The sequence below is a fragment of the Ipomoea triloba genome, chromosome 10 (assembly GCF_003576645.1).
Source record: "Ipomoea triloba cultivar NCNSP0323 chromosome 10, ASM357664v1".
In the NCBI taxonomy this organism is placed as follows: Eukaryota; Viridiplantae; Streptophyta; class Magnoliopsida; order Solanales; family Convolvulaceae; genus Ipomoea; species Ipomoea triloba.
Window position 1 is genome coordinate 6884423 of NC_044925.1, and position 17600 is coordinate 6902022.

The 17600-nt window shown below is 33.4% G+C and overlaps 1 protein-coding gene across 2 annotated transcripts; it reads left to right on the forward strand.

Moving 5' to 3' along the window:
• The first annotated feature begins 5088 nt into the window (after window positions 1-5088).
• On the forward strand, window positions 5089-12249 carry LOC116031855 (homeobox-leucine zipper protein ATHB-14-like). 2 transcript variants are annotated; one of them, XM_031274180.1, is made up of 19 exons: window positions 5089-5218; window positions 5537-5764; window positions 7256-7415; window positions 7581-7693; window positions 7815-7905; window positions 8010-8105; window positions 8196-8309; window positions 8416-8499; window positions 8599-8754; window positions 8843-8917; window positions 9002-9108; window positions 9251-9440; window positions 9562-9750; window positions 9849-9929; window positions 10014-10148; window positions 10539-10873; window positions 11114-11225; window positions 11604-11753; window positions 11873-12019. In XM_031274180.1, exons 2-19 carry the CDS (start codon window positions 5592-5594, stop codon window positions 12017-12019), a joined length of 2508 nt encoding a protein of 835 aa, XP_031130040.1. In that variant the 5' UTR covers window positions 5089-5218; window positions 5537-5591. The 2 variants fall into 2 exon arrangements, with proteins under 2 accessions (XP_031130040.1, XP_031130039.1); XM_031274179.1 differs by having other exon boundaries at window positions 5096-5764; window positions 11873-12249.
• The last annotated feature ends 5351 nt before the right edge of the window (window positions 12250-17600 follow it).

The following is a 17600-nucleotide window of genomic DNA, read 5'->3' on the forward strand; positions in this document are numbered from 1 at the left end:
CATTATGGGTTGTCATAGCCGAAGATATAAGGAGTTAGATTGTGTCAAAACAACCCCCCATAAGAACACTAGTAATTATGTGGTCTTGATGATACCAAATTAAATGGCATGAGTTTGTGGTGGTTTGAGTAGTATCAATAAACTTGGTTGGTTCTTTGATAGAACCATCGATGTAGCCAAGGAGATTAAAACCAATAAGAGCGCATTAGACTTGGCGTCTCCATATTAGGAAATTTGTGGTAGTGAGTTTAATAGGGACATTTGATGGGGCAATAAGTTGAATAATTTTGTTGGTGGGCGCAGGAGCAACAACACCAGGCAATGAAGAAGTGGAAGCCATTGATAAATGGAACTGGCGAAAGCTAAGGAAGGAGAAAAAAGAAAAACTTTTTTAGGAGATACTTGCTCTTGATACCATGTAAGGTTATGGAGTATAACTATCTTGTTTATTAATGAACAAATGAGTAGACTATAAATAGTTTACAATGGAGGTGAGTAGCAGAAGTTACAACAGAAACTAGTCTACATGAATGTAGTTAGAACAGATAACTAAATGTAGAAAATGTCAGCCACATATAGGCTTAACATGTAATACCTCTAGGTGGTTTGGTTAAAAAATATTTTTAAATAATTTAAAATTCTTGTGAATTTTACGAAGCCTAATAAATAGATAGAATAATATTTCTATGTATACGACTAAAGATGAATTAAAAATCAAGTTTAAGAATTTTATATTTTTTAAAAGGTCTCACATCTCTTTGAACCAAATAATAGTATATAATATTTTAATATTTATATTTAAGAATTTATATAATGTAGGAAAAAGTGTTAAATATGTCATTGGATTTGATAGGTGTGTGAAATTATGTTATTAAATTTAAAAATATGCAATTAGATCATCAAACAAGTAAAAATGTGCAATTTACATGTTTTACCGGTTACTTATAGGCTTTCAGGTAATAATTGCTTAGTTGTATATTTACGTAAAATTATTAATTAATTTTCAAGCTAACATGTGTTATTAATTTTTTTTTGAAAAAGAAAAATTTAATAATAAAAAAGAAGATCTCCTTCCTTTATGCTATAGAGGAGGGAAACATGATGGTAGCATTTCCTTTTTTTTTCTTTTTTTTTTCTTTTTTAATATTGCCCGTCTATGTCAATTTGAAAAACAAAATCATGTAAGAAAACAACTAAGCAATTATTATTTGAAAAGTATTGGTAACCTGTAAAATATAAAAATTACACATTTTTACTTGTTTGATGATTTAATTACATATCTTTAATGAGCATTTCACATACTCCACACATGTGCACCATCATTTTAAAATCATTAGAATATGTATACATGCTACTCTTGCGAGGAAGTCATTGTTTTAACATGAAGTACTTTATAACTATTGTATATAAAACAAAACCTTATATTTGGTAGCTAGTTATACATTGCTAGTATATCAAATATATATTATTTTTTTATTAATTAATACTTCAAAGCAAAGTAGCACACCGCTTTTAATCTTGGAATGAAAATATGAGATTATGCTATCTAAAACAAGTAATTTTACCACTTGTTCAAGTAAACATTACTGAATTAACAAAGGAGGGATGTAATAAGGTTTGAATTTCTTGATAAATTTTATCAAAAAATTGTAGACCTTTGATATCACTTCCGACAAGAGTAAAGGTATTCATCCCTAAAAAAAATTCCCTTCTTAATTTCCTTTCATGACATGACACTATTTGATTGGACACTTTATTTTTCATTAAAAGTTGATAGGGGTAAGAGCATCCCCAACAGAGCATTTTTGGTGATTTTTTCATACATTTAAGATTATGTTGAGGAGACAAAAGAAAATCATACTCATGCTAATGCTTTTTTTTTTGTGGGGTCCACTTTTATTTTTTTAAAAATAAAGCTTACTCATTGGCGCACTTGTCACACCCAGCCAGGGTGCGCGCGTGTGTGTAGCGTTTTCCCTCCCCCCTTTCCCTCTTCCCTCTTTCCTACACGGCTCTATGATTATATGTCACATGAGAGGGAATATAGAAGAAGGAGAAACATTATGAGGGGTAAAAAAACATTTTCTTTTGAACGAAATGCTTAATATCTTTTCAAAGGTAGTAGTAGTATGAGATGGCCATCCAACTTCAACAAAATTACAATTTACAAACTTACCAATGCATTGAGAAGCGAAATATTGACGGTTATAATGAACGAGAATAATTAGAATAAAAGATAAAAGACAAAATTCAACAATAATTTTTTCATATAGGTCTTGGATCAATATTTGTAATACCTCTAGGTGGTTTCGTTCAAAAAAATATTTTTAAATAATTTAAAAATCTCGTGAATTTTACGAAACCTAATAAATGGATCGAATAAGATTTCTATGTATACGACTAAGGAAGAATTAAAAATCAAGTTTAAGAATTATATATATATTTTTAAAAGGTCTCATATCTCTTTGAACCAAATAATAGCATACAATATTTTAATATTTATATTTAAGAATTTATATAATGTAGGAAAAAGTGTAAAATATGTTATTGAATTTGTTAGGTCTGGGCAATTAAGTCATTAAACTTAAAAATATGTAATTAGATCATCAAACAAGTAAAAATGTGCAGTTTACATTTTTTTATAAGTTACTAATAGGCATTTAAGTAACTTGGAAGGTGTGGTTAAATGGAAAAGACTTATTTATCCTTAACCAAATATCAAGGTTTTGATCTAAGTGTTGGGCATGTTTTTATTAGTAAAGGGACGGAAAATGCAACGTCAATGATAACTAAGGAAACGGAAAATGCAACGTCAATGATAACTTAGGAAAGTAAGTATAACTTACACTTAGAGACGAATTCTACAATTATCCTATAATTTAGGAATAAAAGTGCAATTTTCCCCTTTTTTTTAATTTGAAAACTTAATTGTACAAATGCAACAAATTTAGTGATCTATTTAATTTTTTTTTTCTATAATATAATACGAAGTAAACGCGGTTAAAACTTTTACTGTGAATTATTTTATTATTTAGTGTTCCAGAGCTGTATTTATTTTCAATTTAGACGGCAGTGGGAAATTTTTGTATGATTTCATTATTGAATGCTAAAAATGATGTCATTAATTCCATTTTTGATGGTTTTTAAATCTGTCTTACTCTAGAACTGCCATACGGTATTCTAAAACCATTGTAAGTTGTAACATGTACATTATTATACGTATAAATACGAGGTAATCTGTATCCAAATCAGCAGCAATTTCCATTCATCATGCCTTCTATGCATCCATGCATGCGTTATATACACCTCACCATGTATGTATGGGTGCAACTCCCCCAAAGAAATGACAAATTATTGTGTGGACCGTGATCTACAGAGTTGTGTAAATCACGATTCAAAATGACGTCTTTAAATTTTATGAGTTAGAATAATGTAAATTATGCGTTAAAATAATGTACTTTATGTGTTATAATAATGTATATTATGTGTTTTTTTTTTTGAGTTCTACTGACTCGGTTACAATGTAGTATCTGTTCATAGCTACTTTCTCAATCTACTGAAGCACAAAGAGTCAACAGATGCCTCCACTGAGGCTTGTACCCACTCCCTTCCACATGGGAGTGTATATTATGTGTTAGAATAATAAAATTTATGGGGTGGTTTTAAAAAAAAATTATGAGGTAAGATGATATACTTTATGAGTTAGAATAATGTACATTATCAGTTATAAAAATATATGTTACAATGAGTCACGTGAAAAAAATAATTGCGCAAAACGGCGTCATTTTTAGACCATGGTTCACACAGCTGTGTGGACAAGGAAATGCAGTTCGTGGTATTTTATTTTATGAGTTTTTCTTCTATTTTTTTTTAACTTTGTAAACTTATTGAAGCACAAAGAGTCTATACCTCTAATGAGGTTTGAACCTGTGATATCTCATTTGGAAAAGTCATAGTCTAATAAAAGTGCCATTGAGCTCCAATTTTTTGTATTTTATGAGTTTGATTTACCATTAATAAAATTTAATTTAAATAATTTATAATTTTATTTATTTACATATATTAATTTAGCATTATGATGAACTATATATATATATATATATATATATATATATATATATATATATATATATATATATATATATTATATATTAAAATTTTTATTGAATACAAAATGGAGCGTAACGGTAATGACATTAAGGTAATTTTTAAATATATGTAATTCGTGATATCAGGTGATTATGATAGACTTGTAAAAATCCACGATTACATATATAATATTAGGAAAATGTAGAATGCCCTATATAAAAAAGTCTTATTCTAAAATAAAAAAGAGTACACAATTCTAAAAATAATAAAAAAAAGTACTTTTATTCGTTAGGTTTATTATTAATTGGTCAGATAAACGTTTTTCTTCTTTGCTTATTTTCTTTAATATTTTAAAGTTATTTTCTGTGTGTTTAAATGTATTTTTTATATGATTTATAAATATATAAATTTCATATACTAATACTAAAATGTAATATTTTGAAAAAAATGGTATAAATTAATAATAGCTCAAACTTATTAATTGAATCAGTCACATAAAATGAAAGGGTGTGAGTATATTCTAAAAGATAAAAACTTGTAAGACCGTCTCATCGGAGATGAGTTGGGTAAAGATGAAAATGTAATATTTATATAAAAAATGTAGTACTAATCAGAGAGAAATTGTAATAAAAATTTACACTTTTCCAACAATTTATTTCTAATTAGTATTGTATTTTTAAGTATAATTATTATTATATTTTCATCTGACTCGATATGTTTTATGAATAAATATACCTAAGATGGTATTTTGTAAAAAATTTGTGGGAGATATTTTGGTAGAAATACGTATAGAATGGTATTTTGGAGTTTTGTGACACAGTAGTACACTACAATTTTCAAGAAGAAAAAGAAAGGCAGAAAAAACTCAAAAAAGTTTACAGTAAAAGACCCGTGCTGTTCATTGCTTTGTCACTGTGCGCCTCTGCGTCTCTCTCTCTCTCTCTCTATATATATATATCTAATGCGTATACATACGTATGAGCATATAACATACGGTAGCAGCCAGGCGTACAAGTTTCTCTCTCTAAAAACTTCACGGTCTGGAAAAAGTTCTCGAGATGGGCGTCTATGATACCCCAGGGGACCTCTCTCTCTCTTCTCTTCTCATATAGAGCGCAGTGGGTACTGGGTAGGATAGCCCTTCTCCGTTTTATATTTCTTTTCACTCCCACCATACCCTATTGCTTCACAGAAGGGGAAAAAAAAATCAAATCTTTTCTCACCTGTGAGGATATCAAGAGCTAAAGAAGAAATTAATAATCTTAATGAGTGAGAGAGGAGGCTCTCTTGGTGGAGAGAGCCTGCCTGCGGCCTTTAATTTGTTCATGCAACAAAACCCATTTCTTGTTGATTGAAAAAAAAAACCAAAAAAGAAAATATCTCATCAGTGTGTGTTTGAATAGAAAGTTGAATTGTGTGTAGAGATTATGGCTTTGGTTATGCACAGAGAATCATCCAACAGCGGTGGGAGTAACAGTAGCGGTAAACATCAGCAGCACCAGATGGATAGCAGCAAATATGTTAGGTACACTCCAGAGCAGGTGGAGGCTCTGGAGAGAGTGTATGCTGAGTGCCCAAAGCCCTCCTCTCTTAGGAGGCAACAGCTCATTAGGGAGTGCCCCATTCTCTCTAACATTGAGCCTAAACAGATCAAAGTCTGGTTCCAAAACAGAAGGTTATATACTTTTATATATATGTTTGTCTCTGTGTTTCTGTAAATTACCCTTTTTTTTCTTTTGGGGTCTTTTACAACTTTTTCCCTTTGTAAATGCTTCTAAACTTCTCATCTTTATCCTTTCTTTTTAAACTTTGGGTCATGTTTTATGAGCCTGTGTTTGATCTTGTAGGAGGTTTGTTCTTGTTTTTCTTTTCTGGGTTTTCCTGGGTACCTTCATTTTCTTTGAATGTGGGGTATTTTTGAATGCATTAATGCTGCTTTTCAACACATTTTTTTTACTTCTACTTTTTGCAAGTTGAAAGTTTTTGTCATCCTTTTATTAGGGTAATTTGGGTTTTCTATTTAATGCTGTTTTGGGATTTCAAGGCATTCATTTATTATTATGTAGGTTTTGAGGGCTTCTTATTCTTTGTTTGGTTTTATCTTGGTACAACCAAAAACCTAGAAAGATTACTCTGTAAAATGTTCTGATTCAAACTTGGGTTTGATAAATAAAAAAGTTTCCACTTTTAGGTTTTTTTTTTTTGAAATCTTTTCATAAATAATTCTGGGGGCAGGCATTTTGGATTTGGGTTTTATTTATTCATTTTTAGGTGAGAGCCTGACATCTATGAAAGGAGTCAGATTTTCTAATATTGGAATGGGTATAAGAGGGAAAAATGTGGGCTTTTTAGTTTGATAATTTTATTAATTTTTTTTTGAACAAAATAATTTTTTTGAACTAGCTCTGCCTTCATCCTGAAATTTGTTCTTTCTTATTGTGGTTATTATGGGAGTTTGGGATCTCTCTGCTCAGACTATGATGTAGTCAATGAATGGTTTAAGTTGACCTGACTCCTATTTTGTCCAAAAATTGGTTTCTTGCTTGCTACTGGTAGATTTGTTGAAAGTTTTGTGGGAAAATAGAACAAGACAAGCATTTCATGTTTTTTCACTATCCATTTTCATTTGTTGTATAAAAAAAATGAAAATTTTATGCCTTTCTTTAAGAATAGAAAAGGCACAACCTTTTAAAAGTACTGCCTATAAGGTGAAATGAAGAATTTTCAATTATATGGCACCTTTGTTAAACTCATTGGATATGAACATTTGTGATAATATGAATTATTTATTTATTTTTAGCACTGGTTTTTCCTTCTCTCACAATGGCAATGTACATATGCACAATGGTGCAATTGTATTTTGAACCCTGGCATTGCTATGAACAAGCTTCTGATGAATTTTTTTTTTTGGATGACGAGGGGAACCCCACAACCCTTTCGGGTGCTGGTATACCTCTCCTTGTGACTTTAGCCCGCAAAGGACCATAGGGAAATAAATCAGACTAGGTTACCCATAAATGACTGACTCAAACCAAGGGTGCAAGGATTCGGACTCATGACCTTAGGGTTACAAGTGTGGATCACTTGTCATCTTGGCTGGGGTTATCCCCGCTTTTGATGAATTTGTTTGTATGGGAACTAATCTTTTTTCAATTTTCCTTTATAGATGCCGTGAAAAACAAAGAAAAGAAGCTTCTCGTCTACAAACTGTTAACCGGAAGCTGACTGCTATGAACAAGCTTTTGATGGAAGAGAATGACCGTTTGCAGAAGCAGGTCTCTCAGCTAGTTTATGAGAATGGTTATATGAGAAACCAATTGCACACTGTAAGTATGATAGACTAAATTTGCATAATGAAGACGAAGTTTTGCCCCATTTCCCTTCCACTTTGCTTAATTATTATACTTTTTGTTATAATTCTATATGCTGACAAGTGATTGTATATGCTTCATATGTTTTGTATGCTTATGTTGAGTTAAATTTTGCGACAGGTTAACACTACGACCACAGATACCAGCTGTGAATCTGTGGTCGTGAGTGGTCAGCAGCAACAACAAAACCCAACACCCCAGCATCCTCAAAGGGATGCCAACAACCCAGCTGGGTAATTGAATTCATAATCTTGTGCTCATTTTAAGATCATAATAATAATTATACGCCTAATTTTATGGTGCCTTTCTTAGTTAATAGTTAATAGTAGCCAGCGTTTTTCCTTGTTTTTTTAGCCTTCTCGCAATAGCTGAGGAGACCCTGGCAGAGTTCCTTGGAAAGGCTACTGGAACGGCTGTCGACTGGGTTCAGATGATTGGGATGAAGGTATGTGATTTGTTTCTGTGGTTTTGCACTTCGAATCTAATTTCGGTAAATGTTATATGCTTCATTAATGCTCAAATGGTATTCTTTCTCCTTTACCCATTTAGCCTGGTCCGGATTCCATTGGGATCGTTGCTGTTTCCCGCAACTGTAGCGGAGTAGCAGGACGAGCCTGTGGTCTTGTGAGCCTCGAGCCCACAAAGGTATTCAAATTCCAACTCCAATTTTCTTCGAGAGAATTTTCTTTTTAATTTTAATTTTGGGGTTATAATATGTTGCTGATCTTATTTCAGGTTGCTGAAATTCTAAAAGATCGTCCTTCCTGGTATCGTGATTGCCGTTGTCTTGATGTGCTGAGTGTACTCCCGACAGGGAATGGAGGGACGATTGAACTTATATACATGCAGGTATGTGTCTTTGTATATGGATTTTTCATTAGTTTCAGGCAGTATGTATCTATTACTCTATTCTTTTCTTCTGCCAATCAATATACTATGGTTTTATTTTTTTTAGACATATGCACCGACAACATTGGCGTCAGCTCGGGACTTTTGGACGCTCAGATATACTACGAGCTTGGAAGATGGCAGTCTTGTGGTACGTGCCGTGCATGTTTTGAGGCTATACATACATTACAAATCCAATGTCTGAGATATTCATGCTGCATTGTTAACTCGTTTGTTGTATAATTTACAGATATGCGAGAGATCTTTGACTTCTAAAACTGGTGGCCCGTCAGGAGCTCCTGCCACAAGCTTTGTGAGGGCAGAAATGCTACCGAGTGGCTATCTTATACGGCCTTGCGAGGGAGGGGGCTCCATTATTCACATTGTGGATCATGTTGATCTTGATGTAAGTAGTGATTCCAAGCATTTCAGGTATATAAAGTTCTGTTATTTTGATCCTTCTCATCTTTCAACTTTCCTTGACTCTTCCTTAGGCTTGGAGCGTTCCTGAAGTTCTGAGACCACTCTACGAGTCATCCAAGATTCTTGTACAGAAGATGACGATGGCTGTAAGCAATATGCCTTTGATATGCAAGATCTTTTGACTTGTCATGCATTTTTTACGATTAAACTTGTCCTTGTTGCTTGGGCAGGCCTTGCGCCACATTCGACAAATTGCACAAGAAACGAGTGGAGAAATACAGTACAGTGGGGGCCGACAACCTGCAGTTTTGAGGGCTCTAAGTCAGAGACTATGCAGGTGAAATTTTCATTTCCCGAGATTTTGAAAGAAAACATTTGTAGGGGGGGGGGGGAGGGATGGGCTTTTGCGCTTTTACTGTTTTAAGCTGTGAAATATCTGCTTCTTCCTTGTCCTTAATGGTTTCTGCAATTTGTTGCAGGGGATTCAATGATGCTGTTAACGGGTTTGTTGATGATGGATGGACGGTTCTAGGTAGTGATGGTGTAGAGGATGTAACCATTGCCATAAACTCGTCTCCGAGCAAATTTCTTGGTTCCCAGTATAATAATTTATCGATGCTTCCAACTTTTGGTGGAGTCCTGTGTGCAAGGGCGTCAATGCTGCTTCAGGCAAGTTTTAATCGAATATCCTTAGAAACTAAAATATATTTCAATGTTTCTCACCTATTTGTAAATTGTAATTATTCGTGTCTTACTATCTGCGTTGTATTGTTTGGTATTTTTGATGCAGAATGTTCCCCCTGCTTTACTTGTTCGTTTCCTGAGGGAGCACCGTTCCGAGTGGGCCGACTATGGGGTCGATGCGTATTCTGCTGCTTCTCTTAAAGCTAGTCCATATGCTGTGCCTTGCGCAAGGCCCGGAGGCTTCCCTAGTAGCCAGGTCATTTTACCTCTCGCTCAGACTGTGGAGCACGAGGAGGTAGTTTGCCTATCTATATATCGTGAAACTATAGGCTAAAGGTTCGATCTGTTATAAATTATAATCTGTTCATACCTCCCTTGTTTTTCTGTTACTAGTTTCTGGAGGTGGTTCGTCTGGAGGGTCATGCCTTTTCTCCCGAGGACATAGCATTATCACGGGATATGTACTTGTTACAGGTTTGTTTAGAGGTTTTTTTTTTGGCTGTAGAAAAGAAAATCATAGATTTTATTGGTTCTGATACGTTTTAATACAAATGACAGCTATGCAGTGGCATTGATGAGAATGCTGCGGGAGCTTGTGCACAGCTTGTTTTTGCGCCAATTGATGAGTCTTTTGGCGATGATGCTCCTCTGCTCCCATCTGGTTTCCGTGTCATACCGTTGGAGCCAAAATCAGTTGAGTATTGTACGGTTTTTTTTTTTGGGGGGGGGTGACGAGGGAAACCCCCAACCACTACCCGAGGGTGTGCATTGGGTAAAACCCCGCCTTGTGACCCTAGTTGGCAAAGGACCACGAGGAGGTAAACCAGCCTAGGTTGCCCATAATTGACTGGCTCAAACCAAGAAGCCTGGGATTCGAACTCATGACCTTGTGGTTACAAGTTTGTATCCTTAGCTATCTTGGCTAGGGTTTACCTAACCCCCGTATTGTATGGTTTTGATGATATGAAAAAATGCTTTAGTCATATTAAATACGGAGTAGTATAATTTGATGCAATCAAGCTAAGATGCTGCCAATTTAATTGATTAACATTTCGAGTTTACCCCGTGTTGTCAACGTTACAGGATGCACCCGGAACGACTCGAACCTTGGATTTAGCTTCTACCCTCGAAGCAGGAAACGGTGGAAGTACTCGTCCCCCTGGTGGTGAAGTTGAATCTAACAATAATTATAACCTCCGTTCTGTTCTGACAATTGCGTTCCAGTTTACTTTTGAGAACCATTATCGCGACAATGTTGCTGCTATGGCCCGTCAATATGTGCGTAGCATTGTAAGTTCTGTTCAGCGAGTGGCAATGGCCATCGCCCCGTCCCAACTCAGCTCCAATTTGACGCCAAGGCCATTACCTGGCTCCCCGGAAGCTATTACTTTGGCTCGATGGATCTGCAGGAGCTATAGGTATGGAATTGAATGCCTTCCCTTAGTGTCATTTACTAGTTACTAATTCCGAAAAAAATGTAGGGAAAAAAAATATGGTGATTGAGGATTAAAAGAATACCCGAAATAACAATTCTAGAAGTATAAATAATACTTATGCTAGACAGCAAACTCTGAACCCTATACATAATAATAGTTGATAAATTGTAGTAATTTTGTTTGCGTTCAACTCAATATAATGTTGAAATTGTACTATTTCAGAATGCATACTGGGAATGAACTGCTACAGTTAGAGTCACAAGCCGGTGATGCCGTTTTGAAACAACTCTGGCACCATTCCGATGCAATAATGTGCTGCTCCGTCAAAATGAATGTTAGTAGCATCCATACATTTATCTTCCCTTTTTATTTTGCGCTTTTAAACCTTGCCTACTATGGATGACTGGCATGACAATTTCATATATATATATATATATATATATATATATATATATATATATAAGCGTTCAAATGTGAACCAGCTTTCTTGTGCGAACTACTGAAGGAATGCACCGCAACTGCTACACGAATGTACCGCAAGATGCCGGATACCTTGTGGTGCATTCATGTAGTAGTTGCGGTGCATTTGCATGTGAAGCCCAGTTCGCACCTGAGCGCGACCATATATATATATATAACTTATATTACAGTAATGCAATTAAGAAGATAAAGAGGTCAGAAAATTGACAAGCTAAGTGTTTTAATGATGCAGGCTTCTGCAGTTTTCACATTTGCGAACCAGGCAGGGCTAGACTTGCTCGAAACCACTCTTCTCGCCCTCCAGGATATAATGCTTGATAAGATTCTAGATGAAGCTGGTCGGAAAGTTCTCGTCTCAGAGTTCTCGAAGATCATGCAGCAGGTCAGACTACTGCGTAACTGTTAACTCTCAATACAATTTTTACACGAGCCCCCCGCAATTCTAAACTTTTCTTTTTCTCCACGTTTTCTTTCTCACTTCACCAAGTAAAATTCTCGCAGGGGTTTGCGTATCTACCAGCCGGAATCTGCGTATCCAGCATGGGCAGGCCCGTGTCTTACGAACAAGCTGTCGCGTGGAAGGTTCTGAACGACGATGACACCAATCACTGCCTAGCTTTCATGTTCGTAAATTGGTCTTTCGTTTAATAAGTGAAAACCAACCGAAAGTCTTTTGTGTAATGCTGCTGCTACTACTACTACTACTACTCGGATAGCTACAGATCGAACCTCCTCTAAGTTATTTTGGTTAAAAAGGTTGTATGACATGAATGATGGATATGGTAGCTGTGTTTATGTTTAAATATATATTTTGCATGAGACATTATGGTAATGATGGGCATATGTTTTTCTTAATGGCCAATGATTCTAGCTGTCTATTCCCACCCTTCATCTGGAAATCTTATCTGAGAATGTTTGTTGAGATTTCAATCATGGTGGTTATGTTGGGGACCACCTAGCTAGTAATTGGGTTGTTGGTATAGTTGAGTTTAGGAGTACTAGGTCATGTTTGTTTGTTTGTTTTGGTCATTTTTCACTTGAGACAACATTATTGCAACCATTGAATTGTTACATTCCAAAAGGTTGCTTTATTATCATTCATTGTCAAAACATCACCACAACTCATAATTCTTTGGAGTGTGTAAAAATCATCAAAATCTTTTTGTTAACAAATTTTGACCTATCTAAGAGGCAGGTTAGACTGCTTAGTAATTTTGCATCACAGTTGTATTAAATTAAAGAGTTAATTAGCAGTAATTTTGCATCACAGTTGTATTAAATTAAAGAGTTACACTCTCATGTGGAAGGGAGTTGGTTCGAGCCTTAGTGGAGGTGATTGCTGATTCTTTGTGCTTCAGTAGGTTGAGAAAATAGCTATAAACAAATACTATATTGTAATAGAGTCAGTAGTACTCAAAAAAAAAATAAAGAGTTAATTACTCAAATGGTTAATTATTTAAATGATCCTTTAACTATAGCGAAATTACCAATTTGGTCATTGACTATTTTTTTGACCAATTAAATCGCTCAACTTTAAAAATCTTAATCAATTTGGTCATTTGTTTGTTTTGCTGTTAGACATCCGTTAACTCGGGATCAAATTGGTAATTTCATTATAGTTAATGGACTATTTCATTATTTAACTTTCTGTAAAAAATGGTGCATGTGATGACCGAAATAACCCCTTGACTATAACAAAATTATCAATTTGGTCCTCAGTTAACGGATGTCTAATGACAAAACAAACGGGGGATCAAATTGGTTAAGATTTTTAAAGTTAATAGTCAAGGACTAAATCGGGTAATTTTACTATAGTCAATGAATCATTTTGGTAATTAACTCTAAATTAAATTTTTAAAAAATAGTATGAAAGAAAAAAGGAGAAATTTTACAGCATGGTATATAATAATATTTTAGGTGTACTATATGCTTAGTAAAAGTATACTCTCTTTATATTGTTACCAAAATGTATTAACACTTTTTCACTAAGTCAACACTATTATGTACAACATTATAAAAATTAAGAGAATTTTTAATTATTTAGGCCATCATATATACTTGACAAAATATAGCAATTAGACTCAAAATTTAGAAAGCCCTGCAAAAAATTACGATTAGACCTATTAGAATATTAACAATAAGTTAATATTGAGTTGATGCTTATTTAGTATTGATTTGACTTCTATCATGCCTAAGTGGGATTTTAAGTGTAAATAATATAAGTTGAAAATCAACAAAAGAAAATGTTGCTTAATCATTTTCTTGCTATCTCTAAACATTGAAATAATAGCAACATCAATGAGAGTGACATGAACCGTCTTCATGTCAACCACAATGACGATCTAGATTTTGAAAAAAAAGACCAATATAAAGTCTTTGTTTAACTTTATGGACATGAACTTGCATGAGGTAGGGATCATTTTTTAGATCTGGACGAGGACCATTATAGCATTCATCTAGAAATTCTGTGTGAACTCCACCAATGTCTTCGTTTTGATTTTTGAACGAGGACCACCTTGGAGGTTTTCATCTATATTGTTGGATGAAGACCTCCATGGTTAGGGTCTAGATTTAATTGATTAAATCTTCAATTTCTTATACTTTTTTGAAAGATTAAGGGTTCAATGAGAAGAAGCTAATTGTGTGAGTGTTTTTAAAATTTTGAATTTTAATCTTAAATGTTTTAGTTTATATATTTTTGTAGAAGAATAACTTATTGTCAAGTTAACTCCAAACAAGTCATTGAACTTAAAATATTATAATTGGGCCTCAAAATTTAAAAATAAAAAAATAAAAATTCTAACAAGCAAAATTGTAATTAGACCAATTAGCATAGTAATTAGTAACAATAGCTTAATGTTGGGTTGGTGCTTATTTAGCATCCATTTGACTTCTAACTTGGTAATGTTGAAACTTAAAATGTAAACAATTTAACATGAATTCTTTTTCTTTTTCTTTTTTTTTTTTAAAAAAAATTAAATTGTTGCTTAATCATTTTCATGCTATATTTGAACATTGCATGGTGGCAACATCAATGAAAGTGAATGCACGATTTTTATCTACCAATCACAATGACGATCTAGATTTTAAACAAAGAGGACCATAGAGATCTTTGTCAAAATTTATAAACGGGGACATCCATAGTGTCATTGTCTAGATTTGACTAAAATCACCATGATATTCATTTATAAATCATGGGTGAAAGCCTCCAAGTTATTCTTTTTGGTTTTTGAACGGAGATCTCGTAGAGGTCTTGATACATAAATTTAGACTAGAATCGTCATGAGGATTATATATATATATATTATTGGATGATGAAGAACTCCATGGTCCTCGTCTAAATCTGATTGATTAAACCTTCAATTTCTTTTGCTTGTTTGAAGGAGTAAGAGTTTTGTGAAGAGAAGTCAGATTGTATGGGTGCCTTTAAAATTTTAAATTTTAATCTTAAACATTTTTTGTTTATATTTAAAAAAAAAAAAAGAATAAGCCATCACCTGTCAACTCTAAACAAGTCATTGAACTTCACAGAATTTTACAATTGGACCCAAATTATTTAAAAAAAAAAAAACACTCTAACTAGTAATTTATACTTAAAACTATTAGCATATTAACCGCAAATTATATCATTGACACCATGTGTATTGTGGATGTTGGTCTTTATTATGTATATACAATTAACATATTATCTATTTTTAGTTAACAAATTATGTACATTCAGTTATGTATTTTGATAGCTAGTTTCAACCCCACAACAAAGCAGGCAGCGTATGGAGCAATCCTCTTCTCACCAAAGGGCCTATTTGTGGCTGCTACGAATGGCCATCTCACGGGTTGTTTCTCTCCGCTTATTGCTTAATCGCTGACTTGCAAAGAGGCTTTATCTTGGTTCAAGGATCGTGGTTTACTTTTAGTACAGATTTACACAGATTGCTCGAATCTTCACCGCTATTTGTCTGCCGCGCAAGTTCATCTCCTCTCATGTGTCAACTTTTCAGTTGATAGTTGCAGAGCTTTAATGTCTTCATTTATACGTTGTTATCCTAATTTTGTCTCGAGGTCTTGCAATGTAATTGTTCATACACTAGCAGTTTCGACTCATGCTCAAGCCTCTTCGTTATTTTGGGATTTTGTCCCTCCTTACTTTGTTTCAGTTTTATTATAAGTAATACACCATCTGGTTTGCTTTAAAAAAATATATACATAATATGTTAACTGAAAGTACATAATATGTTAATTATATATACTATAATTTGGACTAGAATTTAGAATGTTCATGGTGGACCTTGATCCATGATATAATAGGGTTAATGTTGCGTTCATGCTTATTTAGCATTGATTTGACTTCTACCTTGCTAATGTGGAAATTTATTTGCAAACAATTTAAGTTGATTTGTTTTTTTTTTAAAAAGAAATATTGCTTAATCATTTTATGCTATCTTTGAACATTAAAGCTCTGGCAACATCAATGAGAGTTACATGAACGGTTTTCATCTCTCAACCATAATAACAGTCTAGATTTTAAACAAATTAAAGACCACCTAGAGGTCTTTGTCCAAATTTATGGACAAGTACCTTAGTATCTTGTCTAGATTTAATTTGGACGAAGACCACCATGGCATTCTCTCATTAATTTTGGGTGAAAACCACCAAGACCTTTGTTTAGATTTTTGAACGAGGAGATCCTGTGGAGTTCCTCGTACATAAATTTAGACAAGGACCAAGGTCTTCGTCTATATTGTTGGACTAAGACCCCTATGGTCCTAGTCTAAATCTATTTCTTTTGCTTATTTGAATGAATGAGTAAGAGTTCAGTAAGGAGAAACACATTATGTTATTACCATCTTACAAATTTTAAAATTTAATTTTAAACATTTTTATTCATTATATATATATATATATATATATATATATATATATAAAGAATAAGTTCCATGAAGTCTACTCTAAACATACAAGCTAAGTCATTAAACTTGAAAAAATATTACAATTGAGCCCAAAATTTAAAATACGTTCTAACTAGCAAAAATTGAAATTAGACATATTAATTAACATATTAACAATAGGTTAATATTGGGTTGATACTTATTTAGCATTGAGTCGGCTTCTACCTTTATTAATATGGAAGGTTAAGTGTAAACAATTTAAGTTGATTTTTTTTAAAAAAAATTGTTGCTTAAGCATTTCCATGCTATCATATTCTTGAACATTGAAGTGGGAGCAACAACAATGAGAATGGCGTGAATGATCTTCATCACTCAATCACAATAATGTCTACAATCCAAAGATGAAATTAATCACTGTGTCCGGTGGTGAAAATTTTGAGATACACACAAAGAAAAAGGAAGCAATAACTGTTTCAAACACATACTACCCTAGAGGTTTTTGTCCAAATTTATGGACCAGGATCTCCATTGTGTTCTTGTCTAGAATTGGATACCGATCACCATAGTTTTCGTCCATAAATTTTGGGTGAAGACCACCAATGTCTTCGTTTAGATATTTGAATGAAGACCCCATGGAGGTCTTCCATGGTCCACATTATTGGATGATGGCTTCTATGGTTCTCGGCTAAATAATCTAATTGATTAAAATTTCAATTTCTTTTACTTGTCTAAAGAAAGAGCTAAAGTTCAATGAGAAAAACTCAACTACTTGAATGCCTTTAAATTTTTGGATAAAAAAAAAAGTAAAGTAAACCCTTTTAAGTCAACCAAATAGTGTAATTGAATTATCTATTTAAATAAAAACTCCATCAAAACCCCTTCAATTGAAAAGAAAAAAATAATTAAGTGTAACTTGACATCCAATGTGGTGGTGACTTTACACAAAATGAAAAGTCTTTAAATTATTTTCAAAATTAAAAATTAAAAAATATTCTTTAGCTTTTTTTTTTTTAAATAAAAAAGTTGCTAGAGGGAGGTTGTTTCCATTTGGTTGCCATAGGTATATAATGACAACGGCAGGGCCGTATCTGAGCATGTCTAACATGTGCGGCCGCACAGGGCCCCCAATTTTTGGGGGCCCCATATTTAAAAAAAAAAATATTTATATGTATATATAGTTTACAAAAATTTAGGCTAAATATATGTAGATTGGACCAATTTGTGACAAGATGAAATTGAGCCCAATTGACAATTGCTTTAAAAACTCTCTCTCTCTCTCTCTCTCTCTATATATATATATATATATATATATATATATATATATATATATATATATATATATA

Bases quoted from the DNA above. Each gene is read 5' to 3' on its own strand.
- LOC116031855 (XM_031274179.1), top strand. From the start codon at position 5,517: ATGGCTTTGGTTATGCACAGAGAATCATCCAACAGCGGTGGGAGTAAC. The intron at 5,765-7,255 runs GTTATATACTTT...TTTCCTTTATAG, and splicing joins GTCTGGTTCCAAAACAGAAG to ATGCCGTGAAAAACAAAGAA. The intron at 8,500-8,598 runs GTACGTGCCGTG...TATAATTTACAG, and splicing joins TGGAAGATGGCAGTCTTGTG to ATATGCGAGAGATCTTTGAC.